The sequence below is a fragment of the Carcharodon carcharias genome, chromosome 23, assembly GCF_017639515.1.
Source record: "Carcharodon carcharias isolate sCarCar2 chromosome 23, sCarCar2.pri, whole genome shotgun sequence".
In the NCBI taxonomy this organism is placed as follows: Eukaryota; Metazoa; Chordata; class Chondrichthyes; order Lamniformes; family Lamnidae; genus Carcharodon; species Carcharodon carcharias.
Genome location: NC_054489.1, coordinates 33,662,506 through 33,681,584, shown reverse-complemented (window position 1 = coordinate 33,681,584; position 19,079 = coordinate 33,662,506). Strand labels below are relative to the sequence as shown.

The 19,079-nt window shown below is 41.4% G+C and overlaps 1 protein-coding gene across 1 annotated transcript in view; it reads left to right on the top strand.

Moving 5' to 3' along the window:
• The window catches only part of adam11 (ADAM metallopeptidase domain 11), a 172,152-nt gene that overhangs the window by 92,485 nt on the left and 60,588 nt on the right, over positions 1–19,079 (top strand). The window contains exons 8-11 of the mRNA XM_041173265.1: positions 8,131–8,200; positions 10,427–10,497; positions 14,414–14,488; positions 18,815–18,886. Coding sequence (XP_041029199.1) covers positions 8,131–8,200; positions 10,427–10,497; positions 14,414–14,488; positions 18,815–18,886 — 288 coding nt within the window. The remainder of the gene's footprint in view (positions 1–8,130; positions 8,201–10,426; positions 10,498–14,413; positions 14,489–18,814; positions 18,887–19,079) is intronic.

Genomic DNA, 19,079 nt, shown 5'->3' with positions numbered 1-19,079 from the left:
AAGGCAGATGGTCCCAGAAACATCCAATAGTAGAACTGCCTTTATCTGCCTGGAACGATGTGTACCCTTGGAAATCTCCCATGTCCTTTCCATCCTTCTCTCAGAGCTAAAGAGGAATCATATTGGACTCAAAACATTAACTCTGTTTCTCTCTCCACAAATGCTAGGAGACCTGCTGAGTGTTTCCAGCGTTTTCTGTTTTTATGTTCTCTGAACCACCGATGGACAAATCCCACCTCACCCAGCATGACCTATTCTAAATTAAACATATGTTCCAGGACATAGTCATGATTTAAAAAAAAAAACAAAATAAATTGACATCTTGAACTGTATCTTCATTCCCTGCCAAATCTCTGCTAAAAGTATCTTCGTTCTTTGAGTCGCATTTGCTCCCAAATCAATAAACTACACAAAAAGCCCTAGAAGCCTAGGAACAAAAGACCTATCTTGTCAGATAACTGAGGAGGGCCAAAGAGATACAAGGAAAGAGATCCAAACAACCTCTACCTGCAGCAGAATGTGCAAGGACCAGTTCAAGATGATACATTGAGCTTACTGAACCTCACACTTAAGTGCTCAAATTCTACCCTCCCTGGAGAAATGAATCTCTCCTGAACTCCCACCTATCCCTGACCTTCTATTTTGCTCCACCCCTTCTTAAACAGTATAAAATCCATCACATTTCTATCTCTCTTCAGTTCTGAAAAAGTCATACGGACTCGAAACGTTAACTCTGTTTCTCTCTCCACTGATGCTGCCAGACCTGCTAAGCTTTTCCAGCATTTTCTGTTCTTATTTCAGATTTCCAGCATTCACAGTATTTTGCTGTTATTATAGCAATGATCCTACTGTAACAAAAAAAGCAAAATACTCGCCTGAAGCTTGTCTGATGGACTGCAGGAGTCAGAATGGAATTTCCTAGAGGTTTTTTTTCTGCCTAAATTAGCACTAGATCTATTCCCCTCTTTATTTGTGCTTCTTCCAGGAGATTGTATGGTTGTGTGAGAAGGTTGGGTGGTGGTGGGATGGGTTTAAATGCTGCTTGTCATTTATACCACATGAAATTGTATAAACTTGATGGACCAACTCACCTTACCCTGTCAGTTTTCATTCATTCATAGTCTGTAGGGATAGACCTCACCTTGTTAGCAGTGATTGTTATGCTAATCTATATTACCTTTATCCAGCCTGCTATTTAGTGAAGCCATTTGCAGTACAATTCTTTACCCTGTTGTTGACAGAATTAGGGAAACTCAAGGTAATGCCATGTCAGAAGTAAGATGATAGCAATCTTTTCTGCATTTTAAATCCATTCTCTGTCACTTAGACCTTAAAATTTTGAATTGAAGGAGAGAAATTTGCTAAAATTGTAATTGCTGGTGTGAATATGACTTAACTAACTGTGTTTCTGCTAATTGTGCTGATCAGTGCACCTTTCCAGTGACTCCCAGAAGCTAATTGAGTGAGCCAGTGCAGAGAGAAAATATGGGGCAAGATCTCTCCTCTCCCCTCCCCACCCGGTCGGGGGGGAGGTGGGGGGGGTGGTGGGGGAGGTGTTGTACGGAAGCGGGCACAAGCGGGTGGGTTGCTGCCATTTTGTGTGGGCAGGCCAATTAAGGCCCGCCCAGCGTGACGTCCGCCAGGAAGCTATGTGGTCCTTGTGCAGGGGGTGGGGGGGATTCCCTGGGCTGGGAATGCGCTCTTTCACACGAACGAGCGCACAGATTTCCCTGAGGCAAAGTGCTGGTAAAGAAGGGGAAAACAATTACTGACATGTCCACTCGTGCCACTGTCACATGAGCTGGGTTTATGTCAATTTCTCTTATTTAAACATTTTAGAAAAATTTTAATATTCTCAGAAGCCTGCCTGGGCTCCCAGCCTGCTCGCCAACCTTAAGGTTGGACGGGCAGGTCCATGAATCATGTTAATTACTTTTTTTAATGGCCTTAATAGGCCTTTGACGCAAGGTGACGTTGGGACGCACGCCCGACATCACTCTGCGTCATTTTACGTGTCGGCGATCAGGCCCCGCCCCCTGCTCAGGGAACAGAAGGTTCTGTCCATGGTTCTTAATGAGATTAAGTTCCTTTCCCCTTGAGTGATTTATATTTTATAACTTTTAAAGGATCATTTTCACCCATGCTGACTTTTAAGTTTAAGTCAATGAAAGCAGGTGTTGTTACGGTGTGCAAACAGAGTAATAGGATGGGCACCTTACTAACAAGGGTGAGTAGTTAGCATTTGCTGGAATTACTAGTCTGTAGTGAGAGCTATATCACAGCCAAATCAGCTTCAAGGGGTGCGGTAGCCTGCATTTGTTTTTAAACATTTTCCACTGTTGTATTATCTCTTTGAAATCATCCCTGTAACCTAAATTTTTAATACAGGCTTTTTACTACCTTGTAAGAAACTCAGTAAGGTGAAAATACTGCTTCCTTCTCTTCGTCTTCACTGGCTCACTTATGGGCACTGGTGTGACGGAGCCAGAATGTTGTAGGTTCAAGCCCCACTCCTCATCAATATTAATCCCTCAATCAACATCACAAAATCAGATTAGCTGGTCTGTTTGTGGGACCTTGCTGCGTAAAAAATGGCTCCTGTGTTTCCTACATAACAGCAGTGAATACACTTCAGACATGCTTAAAAAAGACAATGGAGGCTGGAAATCTAAAATAAAAAAATGCAGGAAATACTCAACAGGTCAGCTAGCATCTGTGGAGAGAGGAACGAGTTAATGTATCGGTCGATGATCTTTCAATGTCTTTCGGTGATTTTTCCATCTTCCTATATGCCTTAGAAACCCGGACAATAAGTAAAAATCCGTGAAATGTTGATGCTAAGACAAATGCTTAAAATTACATATACAGACCATGAGCCAAATTAAGTGGTGCTTGAAATTTCAAAAGCAAAAAGAACTCTAAAAGCCCAGAAGAAACGGTAAAACTGGGAAATAAGAATACTGGTCCAAATTGTTTTTTTTTTTGCTTCCAGGAGATGACATCCAGGAAAGAAACTGTCAGTATTTCAGCCGTTTAATCAAAGCTAAAAAGCTACAGAGGGCAAAATGGAGGGCAGCAGAAAGAGGGTCAACCTAGGCATAGTTGGATGATGCATGTCACAGAGCGGTTGCAGACAAGCTACAGTGGGTTTGAGAGGATGGTGAAGGCTGAAAAAGCATGGCACATAATGACCACAGATGTTCTGGTAAGAGTAGCTATAAGCAGCAGCAGCAGATTCAGGCTGTGGGTAGCTGAGTCATATAAATCAATGCAGTAGCAGGGATGACACGATTGGTCTTGAATGTTCCAGGTAAAGGGAGGGGATTATCAGCCAGGATTCTTACTACAGATTGCTAATCAGTGGTGGGGCGGGGGGAGGAAAGGAAGCTGGTTAAGGTTGGTAAGGACAGGCGAGATGGTGAGCAGAATGGTGTAGATGACAGAACTCCTGGCAAGGTGGAGTTTGTTTGGGGTGGAGTTTTGAATACTTTGAAGAGCTCATATTGTGTGGTAAATAAAAATATGGATAAAGGTGCAGAGGGTGAAATGTGCAGAGATGGGTAGCATTGAAGGAGCGGAAGTAAGTGGTCCTGGTGATCTAATTCGTCCTGAGTGAACACCCAGGGACAGAAATGGGTTCGAGGGCATGAAACTTGGCTCCATCTCCTTGCAGGTGTGTAATATGGTGAGATTGTTATGGAATTACACAGAAGGACAACTGTGCTTCCAACCAATTCACACTGCATTACCTCCAGTTCAGTAAGCTTCCAACAGGAAGTTGGGTGCTGAGCCCCTTCATAAGTTGCCCGTGGACCCATGCCTGCATCTTGGAATTCCTTTTCCATGATTTTTGCCAGTCACTTTTCAGTCTCTCTTCCTTTACATTACATTTAGTATATTTTCTAAACGACCATTTTCCATTGCAAACACATCACTTTTTAACAATGTACTCAGATTTAGTCGAAGTGCGTGATAGGAACAGTTACACTTAAAAAATGCACCCTAAAATGCCTATGTTTCAGCAGTTTTGGATTCAGCAGTAAATGAATTATTTGGCTCTCAGCCACAAGAGATTTTACGTTTGCATTTTGGTTTTTGTGGCTTTACTCACAACGGACCCCTATTAACATTTCAGCGTTTAAAAAGTCAAATGAAATTAGATATCATCATCTGTGGATACTGCAGCATTGAATGTCAGCACAGGAGACAAAAAAAAGAATCTGCTCCATAACAGGAAAATTGAGGTCTCTGCGAATCCACCTAATTCTACATTCAATAACACAGGCAACAGGGAAATAAAGCCTGATCTCTCTGTGGCTCTTGGCTTCTCAGAGCAGTTGCTCCCCGCAATGATACCACCCACACACTCCAGATCTCTCCACTGTATGGTAGAAGAGGTGAGTATGGGTACAGAACACATGTGCTCCATAGTGTCGGTCACTGTCAGTGAATCTCCAGAAGGGAGAAATATGGCCTGCAAATAGACGATCAGAATATTCCAACAATTTGACTTATTAGTTGTTTTTGCAAACTGGAGCAAGTATCAAAATGCCTCAAAAGTAAATGCATCATTATTTTAGTACTTTCCATTTGATAGGAGCTACTCAAAGAAGAAGGGAAGGATTAGTACTGAGTGCAAAGCACTCTTGCACATTATGCATTACTTGTTTTATTTTCTTTTAAAATATATAATCTCCTTCATCTTTCCTTTTCAATTAAGGCACCATTACTAAGCTCTAAGCCCGGTTGTAATATAATTTTGGTATATTGTCTGCTGGGGCCATACTAAAGACTCTGCATCATCACAGTGAATATGAGATTTCCTATTTACAACCCCCTCTCTCAGCCTTCCCCAGAGGGATGGTTTCACTCCTGTTTTAAGCTGACTCATGTAGATGCATGGGTCTGAAAATTATGCTGAGCAATATAAGTGCTTATCACAATCTATCAAATTATTACATTAAGTGAAGTATTAACCCATTTAAAGTAATGGCTTGGCTACACTTTAATCAATTATCATTCTGTTCAGAACTGCTGTGAACCTAAGCAATACTTGCTTATTCCTGAGTGCTGCTGGTAACTTTCAGTAAGTTATATCAGAATTTTGCCTAGTAGGGGAAAGCCCTGCTCTCACTCATTCTGCACTACTTCATTTCAGAATACAAACAGCCTGAAAAGAGAAATTGCATTTATTTTACTAAAAGGTCCATTGATCCACTGTCCATTTTCCTCCTACCTCTGTGAATCGCTGTGAGATGTTTGTTATGCTAAAGATGTTGCACAGCATGGGTCATGTTGCACTTGTGCTTGTGTGCTTTACTTTGTAATATTATTATAGGCATTCAATAACTGTCAGACCCCACCTTGCAAATATACCAGTGTGATTTTGGTATAAGGTGCTGGTAATTTTCTAGCATTTTAGGGATTAAGACTGTACAACTGATTGTCTGGGAGGAGGTGTGGGAAAGATTAGTTCAGGTGTACAGCAAGTCAATAGATCACTGAGTTTTTGTAAATATGTGCACTGTGTTACTTAGGAGTTAAGAACAGAAGTAGCTAAAGTGGCCAAAATATACAAAAGTGCTAATGAAGTGACAGTGCTATTAATGTGGTGTGTATGGATTTCCAAAAGGCATATGATTAAGTGCCACACAACAGACAAAGTTAGAGCTCATGGAATAAAAGGGACATCAGAAACATGGATATGAAATTGGATGAGTGACAGGAAACAGGGAGTAGCGGTTTTTCTTAGATTGGAGATAGGTTTACAGTGGAGTTCGTTAGAAGTCAGTGTTAGGACCCCAGCTCTTCCTGATGTATATTAATGATCTAGACCTTGGTGTTCAGAGCACAATTTCAAAAGTTGTGGATGATGCAAAACTTTTAAATATTGCAAATTGTGAGGAGGATGATGATAAACTTCAAGAGGACTTGGACAGACAGTTTGAACGGGTGGACATGTGGCAGGTGAAATTTAATGCAGGGGAGTGTGAAGTGATTCATTTTGGTGGGAAAAAAAGCAGTGTGACAATATGAAATAAAGGGTACAATACTAAAAAGATTAGAGGAGCAAATGGGCCTGGATGTATATGTGTATATTTCATTGCAGGTGGTGGGACAGGTTGAGAGAGTGGTTAATAAAGCATAAAGCATCGTGGGCTTTATCAATAGGGGCATAGAGCACAAAAGCAAGGAAGTTATGTTAAATTTGCATAAAACACTGGTTCAGCCTCATCTGGAGTATTGCGTCCAGTTCTGGAAGGATGGGAGGGTATTAGAGAGATTCACATGCACGGTTCCAGAGATGAGGAACTTGAGTTGCATAGATCGGAGAGTTGGGACTGTTCTTCTTGGAGAAGAGAAGTTTGAGAGGAGATTTGATAAAGGTATTCAAAATCATGAGGGTGTCTAGACACAGTAGATAGAGAGAAACTGATCCCATTGATGAAAGGATCAAGAACCAGATTTAAGGTAATTGGCAAAAGAAGCAATGGCAACATGGGGAGAAACTTTCTTATACAGTGGGTGGTTAGGATCTGGAATTCACTGCCTGAGAGGGTGGCAGAGACAGTTTCAATCAAGAATTAAAGAAGGACTTGGATTATTATCTGAAAAGGAAGTACGTGCAAAAGTACAGGCTGGGGGGCATGGTGGTGGTTGGGGGGTGTGGGGTGAAGTTAGGGGGAGTGGTACTAGGTGAATTACTCCAGAAGCCAAAAGGCCACCTTCTGTGCTGTAATCATACAATGATTCTATGATGATGTGGTCTAGGTATTTTTTTTTTTTGCAAAAATATACTTTATTCATAAATCTTCAAAAACATTTCGAAATGATGTGGTCTAGGTACCACTTGAGACCACTGCTCCTCAGGTACCTACATCCCACTGAACTGACCTTGCTCTAGAACATAAATATTTTTATGGCACACTCAACAACTAACAACTAACTAAGCATAAGTTGCTAAGTGACTTAGATGTTGGTGAGAAATGCGAGCCACAATACGAGGTTTCCTTTACTTAAGAACAGGAAGCATTATGTTTGTTGCTCAGGCTCTTGCCATTCAAAGCAAGTCAGGGCAATAGTGGTGTTTATTGGGCATAGATTAGTCAGCATGCCTCAACACCCAATAATATGCCCCCATCTTCTGGCACATGGAACATAATTTCTACTCAGGCTGGGAGTTGTACTTCCAGGAAGAGTTATCAGCTAACAGCAAAATTTATGTTTTCCTGAAGTCTGCTTAGATATTTTCTTTGCAAAGACACTATTTTTGAATTGATTTGTGTTTACTGTCAGTCTTTATTTTACTGAAATCACGATAAAAATATTGTTGAGGAGCGAGTTCACTAACATTGTAACAACTAACTTAAACAATTAACAACATTGATATATTCTTAGTTCTTCAACATTCAGCGGGTAAAGCTTCTCGAATTCTATATTTGCCTATATTCTGATTGAGAGATTGTCAGGATCCAAAGAATAATTCTGGCAACACACACTATCTTTTCTGATAGAAAATAGCTCAATACAGTTTGAGACTGGTGTAATATTCAGTGAATGAAGAACATCCAGTAGTGATGCCCATTGAAGACCTTGTGGTAATATGTGAAAGTATGCAAATCTCATATCATCATAAGAGCTAGACAACGAGCTTCTTCATTACTCTTAAATCTTTCTGACAGTTTTGAAAAATAATTAATGTAATTACAATATGCCTGGATTAATTTCATGTTTCTGGTTGGATCTGTGTCAACTCTATCCTAATATATACGTTTCTTTATTCTGGATGCTTCTTATGAAGTGTTGTTTTGCTTTTGTCTTCAGATGCTTACCTATGATTGTATTACTGTTTCACTTGTATCAGTGCAGTGGATAGATGAGGGAAACAGTATCCTCTTACATTACATTACATTGCGCAGAAAATTACCCTTGCAATCTAATAATGGCTTGCTCTGCACTATTTATCACTTGCATGCATTGTATTGCTGGATTGTATGAATGCACAATCATATAAAGAAAGATCTTCTCAAATTGGATCCTGAAATGCATGCAGATTCATCGAGTTGTAGGTTAATTTAATATGTTAGACCTTGCTGAGATATAACATTGCTGTTCTCCTCTTACGTACAGCATGAACAACAACCTCATATTGCATACAGATCTCCTGGTCTTGATATCCCTGTGGGATGTACATCATCTGGTAAGGAATGCTCCTTCATCTATTATGTACTATATGCTATTTGAGTCAGTGTTCTGATAGGAAGGGGAAAAATGCAAGTTAACCATTGTAGTATTTCAGTTTTAAAGAGACTCTGATCCATTTGCCATGGAGCTGTTTCAGTCTCATAGCCCAACTCTCTGAGTAAGAACAATTTTCCAGATGGAGTGTTGGTTATGATAAAATCTTTGTTATCCGACGTGCTCAGGGAATGGTGGTGCTGGTTAATCAAAAATGCTGGTTAACAAGGAGTTACATTACTCCAGACACAAGACAAGTGCTGCTCTGCCTTTAAGGGTTTGAAGGGAGAGGGAAAGCAGCTGGGCAGTCAAAGGTCCCAGCACAACAGGGCATCACAGTAAAACCACCACAGCTGAAGACCAAACTGACACCATGACCTTCAGTCCAGCTTTTAAAAAAATCGAGCTGTCACTTTGACTGACAGTTGCTCCAAGCAATACATCTTTGTTCTGGCACAATAACCAGAACTGACCCACTAATTTAATAATTTCAACATAAAACCTAAGAACAGCTTCTGTAGATTTACAATCTATTGTTATTATCAGTTTTTTTTAAAGAATGCATTTTCTGAACACTGAAAGTGACCCCAGCTTTAAAAAAACAATCGAGTTGTCAGAAATTCCGGTTCCCAAAGAACTCCGGTTGGTAGAGTGCTGGATAACATAGAGTTTACTGTAGTTGGAGATAAAGAAATTGGCTAGTGTGGCAGGACATATCACATGCTAAAGTTATTATAGGGAATAATACACTTAACTAGAATTGTTTCTTCATTCTCTCCACCGTACAGATTTAGGGAGATTTAGTAATTATTATATAACAGAAGCTGCACAACAACAGCCCAGAGGGTGGAGATTGTGTTCTGTGACATTTGTTACTAATGTGTTCATGCATTTGTATAAAATTCTTCAATTTGCTATCATAACAATGATAATATCCATTTAAAAGAAATAACTTAACACTTCATAGTTTCATATGAATGTTTTAACATGATTACCCTGATTTCAGCTCCCAGCATTATAAATCACCCATATTTCTTGCAGTGCACAGCCAACCTGCAAAAGCTGGAGCAGCTAAACTATGGACTAGCTCCAGCTCTAAAATTAAAAAGAAGGAACTTAGTATGGAATCATTCCTGAAACTAAACTGTTTTTCCCCCATATTGCAATGCCTCGAAAGATCAGCTCTATCCAGTCAGCCAGTCAATCACTGTGATGAGCTTCTTGGGGTTCCACTGTGCTGGTGTTAACCAGAATGGAGTGATTTCACTTAAGGGTGGCTGTGATGAAGGATTTACTCCAATGAGACGGTGTTGGAGACCCCTGCTGCCAACAGCACCCAACAATGTAAACAAGTTGGACTCTGCCAGTCTGGTGGTGTTCTGAATCCTGCCACTGGAGGCAGCATCAAACCACTGGTGACAGACGGTATTCTCCTTGATCCTGGGTCTGTGTGCAGCACTCTGTCAGTCTCTGAATGATGATGTAAAACAGCAGTGCTGAGATAATTAGGTGGCATTTAATCTCCTATCACTCCTTGAGGTAGATCTTTGTCCAATATTGTAAAAGTGAGTGAATCAGCAGGCCATTTTACATCTTCCTAACTTGTATTTCTGTTGAGTTCAATGGAAAATCACTGTCACAATTTTTAACCTTGTGAGATGGTATAAATTTATTCCCATTATGTTTACCTCAGCAAACATATTCTGATATAGAAAATACTTCCTGTAGTGTCTAATTCTCTCTAACCCTTGTTCCTAAAAATGCGACCATTTTAACTCTGTGGTTTCTCAGTATTAAAATTTTCATATGTGGAAATATCTTCCAAGCACACAAGGGAATGATGGATTGAGGAAGGAAACTGTATGAGGAAGAACATCAATAACAGTGGGAGGCTAACAAAATGCTAAATAAAGAAATTGGCCCAATTACTAGTTTCCTGTGTATTGACCCGACAGTGCACTTCTACCAAATGCACTGTGCTATTCTACACTAATGCAATCAGTGCTGGGCCTCTCGGAACCAAGAGTGCTGCATCAGGTATACTTGCTTTACTTTCCACTGGCTGTGAGAGGAACTCATTGCATTTTCTTTGATGAATCCAGTTCTGAAGAGTGACATCATCACGACTATGCTACTTTTCACAGAGTGGATGTATTTTTACATATTCTTTTATTGTGAATATTCTCAGGGTGCTTTACTGATGACAACATACAACAGAACTCTCCTGAAAAAGTATTAAGGGCACGAACCAAACGACAGGTAAGCATAAAATCTTCCTCCTCCTCCTTCAGGTACCATGCCTTAAGAGGGCATTGGCAACCATTGACTTCCATTGGATTGGTCCAAGAATATGCTTGGCAATGGTTTGCCATTGCCTTCTGCAGTATGGGTGACCAGGAAACTCTCCCACTTGTATTGCCTGCTGTCAGGCATTTTGGAAAGATTTACAGGCTGATTATCATCCTCTTTGGCCACGTTATGAATGTACCTTCCATGGCCATCAAGTCCTTGAACCCAGAGCTTCTGGCCCAGTGGCGGGGACACTACCACTGCACCACAAGACCTCCCATAAAATCTTCACAGCCAGTAAACTAAGGGTTAGGTGCTAGATTAACCTCCTGTGACAACTGACTTATGGTTAACTATTAGAGTAATTCCCCAGGAAACTGAACATCAAACTTAGAATTGTAACCACTTCTCTTCCAAATGCTAATCCAGGTGCCACCTCCTTGTATCTGCTGCTTGAGTAGAGATATCCAGGGGCACGTTCCCTGGAAATTTTTGGTGCTTTTACATTAAAAATGATGAACACTGGTTAATTTGAAACACCTTTTTAGTCCACTGCTGATAAACTTCAGATCTAAAAAGCAGAAAAATTCAGTGACGTTTGGGTTTATTCCTTCATCAAAAGCTCCCAGAACAGTCACTGCGGCCTTCCTAGAAGTACTCTAATACCTCTTCACAAAGGCCCTCCTTTTTTCACAAGGATGTTTTCCCCCCAACTCCAGTTTTGAAAGACATTCTTCACTCTCTCAATCCCGTAATCACCCCACCTCCTAATCTTACTGAGATTTCAGCGAGGCCCTGCCTGCTATAATAAGAACATAAAAAAAAGGTGCAGGAGTAGGCCATTCAGCCCTTTGAGCCCGTAACGCTATTCATTGAGATCATGGCTGATCATCTACTTCAGCACTGTTTTCCTGCACAATCCCCATATCCCTTGATGTTTTTAATATGTAGAAATCTATCTTGAACAGACTCAATGATTGAGCCTCAGCAGCCTTCTGGGGCAGAGAATTCCAAAGATTCACCACCCTCTGAGTGAAGAAATTCTTCATTATACACATTTTTCCACCTCAACGGTATTCTCATTGTCAGTCCTTGCTGTTGACCATACCCAATTCTGTTGCTTTGCTGTGGAGCCAAATTTTTGATGTGGCTAGAAATTCTGGTTCTGCCACTACCAGGAACTCCTATTTGCAGCCTGCAGTATGAAGCCTGATGTCAGAGCTGAGTATCTATACCAGGAGTGGAGCAACAGTCACCAAGGGATAGAGAGGTGGGGAATTCCCAGGATTTAAGCGGAAAATTAGCTGTTGTAGCATAAGTTTCTCCACCCCAGAGGATTAGAAGTGTGCAAGCCTGCGGGTAGTAAGTGTAGCTGAGGTTGAGCCTGAGACTGCTGGCAATAGAAGGGAAAGCTCTGTCTCCTTGGAGACACTGATCTGTAAGTTGGCAGCTTGTGAACTGAAAATAATATCAATATTAGAGCAACAGTACCTTGGGGAGGTATTTCCCAGGGTTGTGCATTGCTCTTTTTCCCATTTTTTTGTTAACTCTTTCCTCGAGATCTGGCGTCAGTAGTGATACGGAAAGATGCTACACAAAGTAGCATCATCCAATGAATGGAAAGCACAGACAGTCTCTCTTCACCGCTTTTATATGTTTATTTATAACTTACATTTCTATGGTACCCATTATGGTGACTATCACCGTGTTTAAACATGAAAGCTAGCTTTAATTCTACAATATTAACCATAAATTATTAATATAAACATCTAAAACACTATTTCGCATAAAAATAAAACATTTTAATACTTGGCCTCTGACATTCCTTTTCCCTCTTTATTTCTTTGATCTATTTTTATTTCAATTTTAATTTTATTTTTTTCCACTTAATCTTACATTTCCTTCTTCCCCTCAGTTTTTTCCCTCTAGAAAGTTAAGCTTTACCTCTTGTTTTGCTTTTCCCCCCATATCTCCCATTCTCCATTGTGGTAACTTTTAAATAGGGCTTTCATTGGCTGAAAACTAGTGCAAAAGATCAGTTTTCCATCCAATTGAAAGCCAAGAATGTAGAGATCAATCTAATTAAGCCAAAGATACAGAAGTGGTGGTGCAAATGAAGGTACTTGTCAGCAGACTGACCAATACCAAGACAAGTAATAAAAATGGAAAATGCTAGAAATACTCAACAGGTCCAGCAGCATCTGTAGACAGAGAAACAGAGTTAATGTTTCAGGTCAATGACCTTTCATCAGAACCTAGAAAAGTAATCTCAGCTGCAACACAAGGGGTTAAGGGCTCCCTCTAAGTAACTAAATGGGCTTAGTTTAATAAATATTGCAGGAGTGGATTATTCAAGTGTTGCAAGTTGTATGCCAGTTCAGTGGGTCTCACGAAGAGGTTCTGAGTCTTGTATGGTTGAACATTAAGTGGTTATTGATAACGGATAGCTTGGGCTATTCCTGTATATATGTACATAACTATGAGCTAACTCCATGCTTGCTTCTACACAGGTTTCTGCCCAGTCCATAACTGACCCCAGTCTCAGGTCATGTGACTCTTTGCATCACACTGTGGGCAGAACTGTTTCCCAGTCCCTCATTTGCTATGCCAGATACCCTTATACTAGATCAAGTTGCGTAAACAGTTTTTAAACAGAATCAACTGTGTTTTCTCCTGTTACCTTAGAACAGATGTTCCTAGCACTGAGCTGATGACTAGTTGGCAGATACCGTGATGCAAACTCTTGGTTCCATAGTTTTTAAAACTGCTGTTTTGATCACTTGTACTTCTGAAAAGACACGGAAGCAGTGGAAGGGACTAAATTTTAGGTCACACAGATTGGGAGGGCTATTGAGGGAATAGGGAAGAATAAGGAAGATAGGATCCAAGATTTTATAATGAGGGAAACTGATGCTGGGGAATGTTGATTTGGAACTTGGCTTCAATTTGTTCATTTAACGAAAGAGCGGAGATAGATTTTTTTCTTTCCAGAATTAATGACCAGGTATCAAAGCATTCAAAACCAAATTCGAACAATGCCAGATTCAGTATGGGGAGGGTGGGAGGGAAGGTAATAATGGTTGGGTAGGAAAGGTGGAAAAATGTACTGTTCAGGTCCTGAAACCATGGGCACTGACTTGTGCAAAATACCAGCAGAAAAGGAGTGGAAAAGTTACACTGGAGCAGAGTAGATCGTGAGTCTGTCAATCCCAAAGGCTTGCCTTCCATGACCTCCAGAGGCTCGCTCCTCGCCCACCCTCTCCTCAGAGGCTGCTGAGACTCACGCCCTATAAGCCCCAGATGCTCACCACCCCTAACAAACCCCCCCCCAACCCCCTAGAGCCCCAGAGACTTGCCCCCTTTCAGTCCGCCCCCACTGTCTCTATTATTTTTCTTATGTTGCACTCCGTTTACCTGTTTACATTTTTCTGGCCTGGTGTTTTGGATAGGCCTGTTTTTGGTGCTGTTCCTTATTAATGATATTTTTTGCCATTAAGGGAGCACCATTGGGAATAAATCTTTACAATTGGCCATCCTACTGAATTCAACCGTGTAAATTCAAGCTCTGCCAGTCACCGCTGAGGATCGGCCTGACCAATGGTTTGGCTCCCTCTCTAGCTTTGTATTTTAATCAGTTACAGCACTGCTTATTAAAACTGAATTTGTAACTGTCACACAGGACACAGTCAGCTTTCGCACACATTGCAGCTGCCCCAACTGATTGCCCTGAGCTCACCTTTTGTAACGCCAGTTTTCCTTTTGCTGAAGGTTGTGTACCTCCTCAGCTTAATATTGATCAATTCCTCTTGGCTTCCTTGCACATCCTTATAAAGTGATGGACAAACTTTAACATTCTGGATTTCTGTTAATTCTCCACTATTTGTAGGTACGTCGAGGCCCTCACACTGTTCTGAGAGAAACCAAGTACATCGAGCTGATGGTGGTCAATGACTACACTCTGGTATGTTTAATTTTGAGTTGGGGTTTGTAGACTACTGCTGCAGTTTTCATAACAATTGCAGATTGCCATCAGATGATAATTGGCCTATTAGTGGTGTGAGTTGGGGCCTCTGGATCTTGGAATTTGTAATAATTTACCTCCTTTAGTTGAAAAGCAGCGGTTTCAAAGCAAAGTAACATGAAAAGTGCAACTAGTAAGAATAACGGACTGCGCTTGATGCATTTGTTTGATCTTCTATTTTTCCCCTATTTCAGTAGAAGCATTAACTGACCCCTGTATGAAAACAACAGACAGTGGAATGTCACTTAAATGTATTTAGCATTCACCCATTGATAGCAACAACAGTTCACTGTCTAATCGATAAGTTTGTGTTGATATTTTCTGCCAATCCCATTATTTATTATCCATATGGTTTGTGTGCGACTCACACAGGTCTTAATAATTGATTATTTAGATAATAAATCCACATCTGAAATTATAAATCCAATTATTTTAGCATGCCACAAGTAACATATATTAGAATTAGATCTCATAACCTGAATAAACATAATGAGGGTAGAGGTTTCACTTTGGATGACAAATGTCCCAAAATGGGATCCATTTTGAAAAGTGCTGAATTCTCCACCCCCCACCACCCCACCGCGGGCCCCAGCAGCGGGCAAACAGCCGGCCCCCGCCACTGAAACGGGACCCGCCGCCATTTTGAGTGGGCGGGCCAATTAAGGCCCACCCAGCGGGCTGCCCGATGGGAAGCACTATACTCTCGCTGTGCGGGGGGGGGTGATTCCCCGTCTGTCAAAGTGCGTCCTTTCACGCATGCGCACAAAAGAGCGCACTGCTCCCTAAGGCAAAGTCCTGTCTCAGGGAGATTTGTGAGAGGTAAGTAAACTCTAAAAATAGAAAAATATTAAAATTATTAACATGTCCCCCTCATGTGACAATGTCACACGAGAAGAGACATGTTAATAAGAAACACATAAAGTTTATTAAATTTTTTTAAAATGGACATGAAACTTCATCCCGCCGGTGGATGAAGTTTCATGAATAATCTGGAGCCCGCTGGGGCTCCTGGCCTGCCTGCCAGCCTTAAGCTTGGATGAGCAGGGTCTTTAACAAGGTTAATTAACCTGTCAATGGCCTTAATCGGCCATTGACAGGTCGGCGGGTGCACAGCTGATTTCGCTGTCCGCCCACCTTCCTAAGAATTTAAAGGGACCGGGATGACGCCGGGGGTTCCTCCTGACGTCATCTCGCGCCATTTCCCCAAATCGCTGAGGGGAAAATCCTGGCCTGTGCTTCTGCTCAAACTCATTTGTATAGCAGTGAATGTAAAATCTGCCATGAACCCAGTGTAACCAGGTAGCATTTTAAAATATAATCTAAAAAAAAATGTTTAAAATAATATTCCTTGATGTATTTAAGAGTGGAAACTTTATTTTGGTAAAATTTGAAAATACAGCTAAAATGAGTTTACCAAAAAGAAAAGGATTTTGAATTACAGTGTCACCTGTGAGGAATCCAATTTCAAAGAACTGAAAATGAGTTTTAACAACATGCAAAACTTTTTCCAGTTAGATTGGGATAATGTCATCAATTTCTCGGTATATATTTTTAAAATTTGCATTTAAGACCATTTACAATGTTTTTCCTTGTGCCCTAAACAACAGAGTACAAGTGAAACACCACTTTAAAACTGTACAGTCCACATCTTGCATACAGTGATGAGTTTTGCTTATCAAGATTCGAGGATGACATTTGAGCCTTACAAATAATGCAGAGTGCTGTAGCTATTGTTATGATCCCCAGCTGAGGTTACCACTGGGCAAACTTGATCCCAGGGTGGAACCCAGCTTGATAGTTCCTAACTTTTATTTGTTTGTTTAGATACATGGGGAGGGGTTACTGAACAGAGTCACAGGAGTCTGCTAATGAACTTTCAGCAAAAGCATAAAACACTTATTCAACAAGAAAAGATGAATTATATTACAAGACTCCTTTATCCACAATTATACCTTTACAGATATATACAGATTTGTAAGGATGACACAAGTTACAAAAGCTATCTTATACTCTAATGTTCACAGTAAGTACACAGTTCATGTAAACCAATAGGCGACCTGTGGTCAGACACACCACAATCTGAAACCGAGTGACAGATGCTACTTCAACCAGATGCTATGCATCTCTCTTCAACTCCCCCAAGACTCTTGTCACATCATGAGCCAACTAGTCTCACAGAACTCTGTCTTTCACATCAGGGTTTCCAATCTCCACTCGCCAAGAACTTGCTTTGGAATCTTCTCCCAAACTGATGCTTTCTCTCAGGTGCTTTCCACAAGGGTCCACCTCCAGGGTTTTGAACTCTTTTCCTGATGTTCCTCTCCCCTGGGTCACCACATGCATTCAAGTTTTCTTCCACGCACACTCTCTCTCCCACTCGGCCACCAACAGTGCACCACTGTTTCATATGCCCATAGCAAAGAGTTACAGACCCTCAGTTGTCACTTTGGATCTTCTGACTTCTCACAAGCTTTTATCTCTTTAATCTTGAAGCTTGGAGCCTTTCTCTGCCCCTCACTCTTAACTTCGCTTAACAAGATCTTTTCTAGTTTCTTGTCCTTCCTTTGACTATAGGTCTGCTTAGGACTTTCTCCTGTTCCCCTCGCCTGGATTTGGGATTTTCATCTTTAACTGGGAACTGGCTATCTGCCCCTGATGGGCAGTGTTCGTGTCACTCAGATGTGAAACCTTGGTTCCTACACAAGATAAAGGCAGGTGTCTCAATCCAGGGCCTCTTTCCTGTGCAGTGTGCAACCTTCAGAAAAAAGTGACGGTTTGGCCTCACACTCACTGGACACATTGTCAGGTCGAGGACCTGGCTCATGGAACCCCCTTGGCTACTTCCCAGATGTGCCTGCGAAAGCAAGGAGAGATAATTATTTCATGGCAGGGGACAAGGGAACAGGGGAACTCAATCTCAGCATGGTTGTCTGATGGATATTGGACTGCTGGATCCTCACTTAGTTGAGCTTCATTGACCTTACCGTCAGTACAGGAATGGTCCAGATCATCACCGGCCAGCTAGATGACTCTATTTTCCAAACCTGTGAGGACCTTGATGTCAGGTATTCCTCCACCAGTCTGTGACCTCCCCCTTTTGTTGTGTGCCAGCTTCTCCTGCATGAAGACAGATGGAGAGAGTGTAAACAGGATGCCTGCAAGGCCAGATGAGAAGGATGCCTGGCATGTGTGGATGGTGAGAGGTACCATGGATGGGATGAGGACACAAGCCACAGGGCAGTTGAAGGTGTGTTTGAGAGAGTGAATGGTGATGTCCCTTGAACTGGCAGTGAGTGAGATCCCTGTGGATGTGTAATGAGTTTGAGAGCCTGTGAGTTGAGAGTGATGAGAAGAGTGACTTACCCTGGTGGAATGGAAATCATTCATCCTCTTTCTGCACTGGGTGGCTGTTACTTTTGCAGGGCATTGGTGTTGACCACTGCTGCCTCCCACCTCCCATGCTGGGTTGGTGACCTTGATTGCTGGTCTTCATCCGGAGCAGGGATAGAGGACTTCATGGTGGATCTCCACTGCATCCAGTAGGTGCCCGAGGGAGGTGGCGCTAAATTTGGGGGCAGTATGTTTCTTTCCTTTAGCAGCCATGACTTTGCAGCAGCTTCCTGTCCCTTAGAGAATACTAGTTCTGTGCAGGGGTGCCCTTTAAATATAGCGCCCAGATTACTGACAGCCTGAGATGACAGTAGGGTGGACTTGCAATCCAGCATGTTTCCCAGGAATGAATTATTAATGAGACGGGACACGCTGGGGATGAGACAATAAGGTGTGAAAATCTGCCATTGTGGCTGACAGGTAAAATGTCCTTTTCCCTGCCCGCTACCACACTTTGTGCAAATCTGGGGTGATTCATTGTGTCTAAGGCTGGTTAGAGGATTATGGTAGATTGTTTTACTATGGGTGCATCACAGCTGATCCTAATCCTGTCCTCGTTCAAGGTCTACACGTTTGTACTTTGCAACATAGGCACAGAATTATGATCAGGACCAAGAATCCTCATAGTGTGTGTATACCTGTGAAAGAGGGAATTTTCTTCTCATTAATGTTGCATTCCTGAATTATTATCTGAAACATTGACTTTTTTTATGGCAAGCACCGTGGTGCTTATCTCTTTATTGTAAATCAAGTGCCTTAATATTAGAAAAATGAAAATTGTGAATAAATTGGTGCTAACATCTTGTTTATTGATTTATTCTGCTTATTTTGCTCGTAGTTCCCTTGCATTAAAACTCTGTCTTTTTTTCTGAACAGTTTAAAAAGCAACGCTGTTCTGCCATCCTTACAAGCAACTTTGCTAAATCAGTTGTGAATCTCGCTGATGCTGTAAGTATTTCGATTTGAATCAGGACCCTCATGTGTAATAATAAATTATCAAAAGCAGTATTTGGATAAGGCAATGGGGTTGCTCTGTTGGTCACTCCGTGGCAAGGGTTCCTAACCATCTGATTGTAAATCAGACAGCCCCAGTTTCCAGGTCCTTTTTATCCACTTAACCTTTTGTTCCTGCTAATGTGGA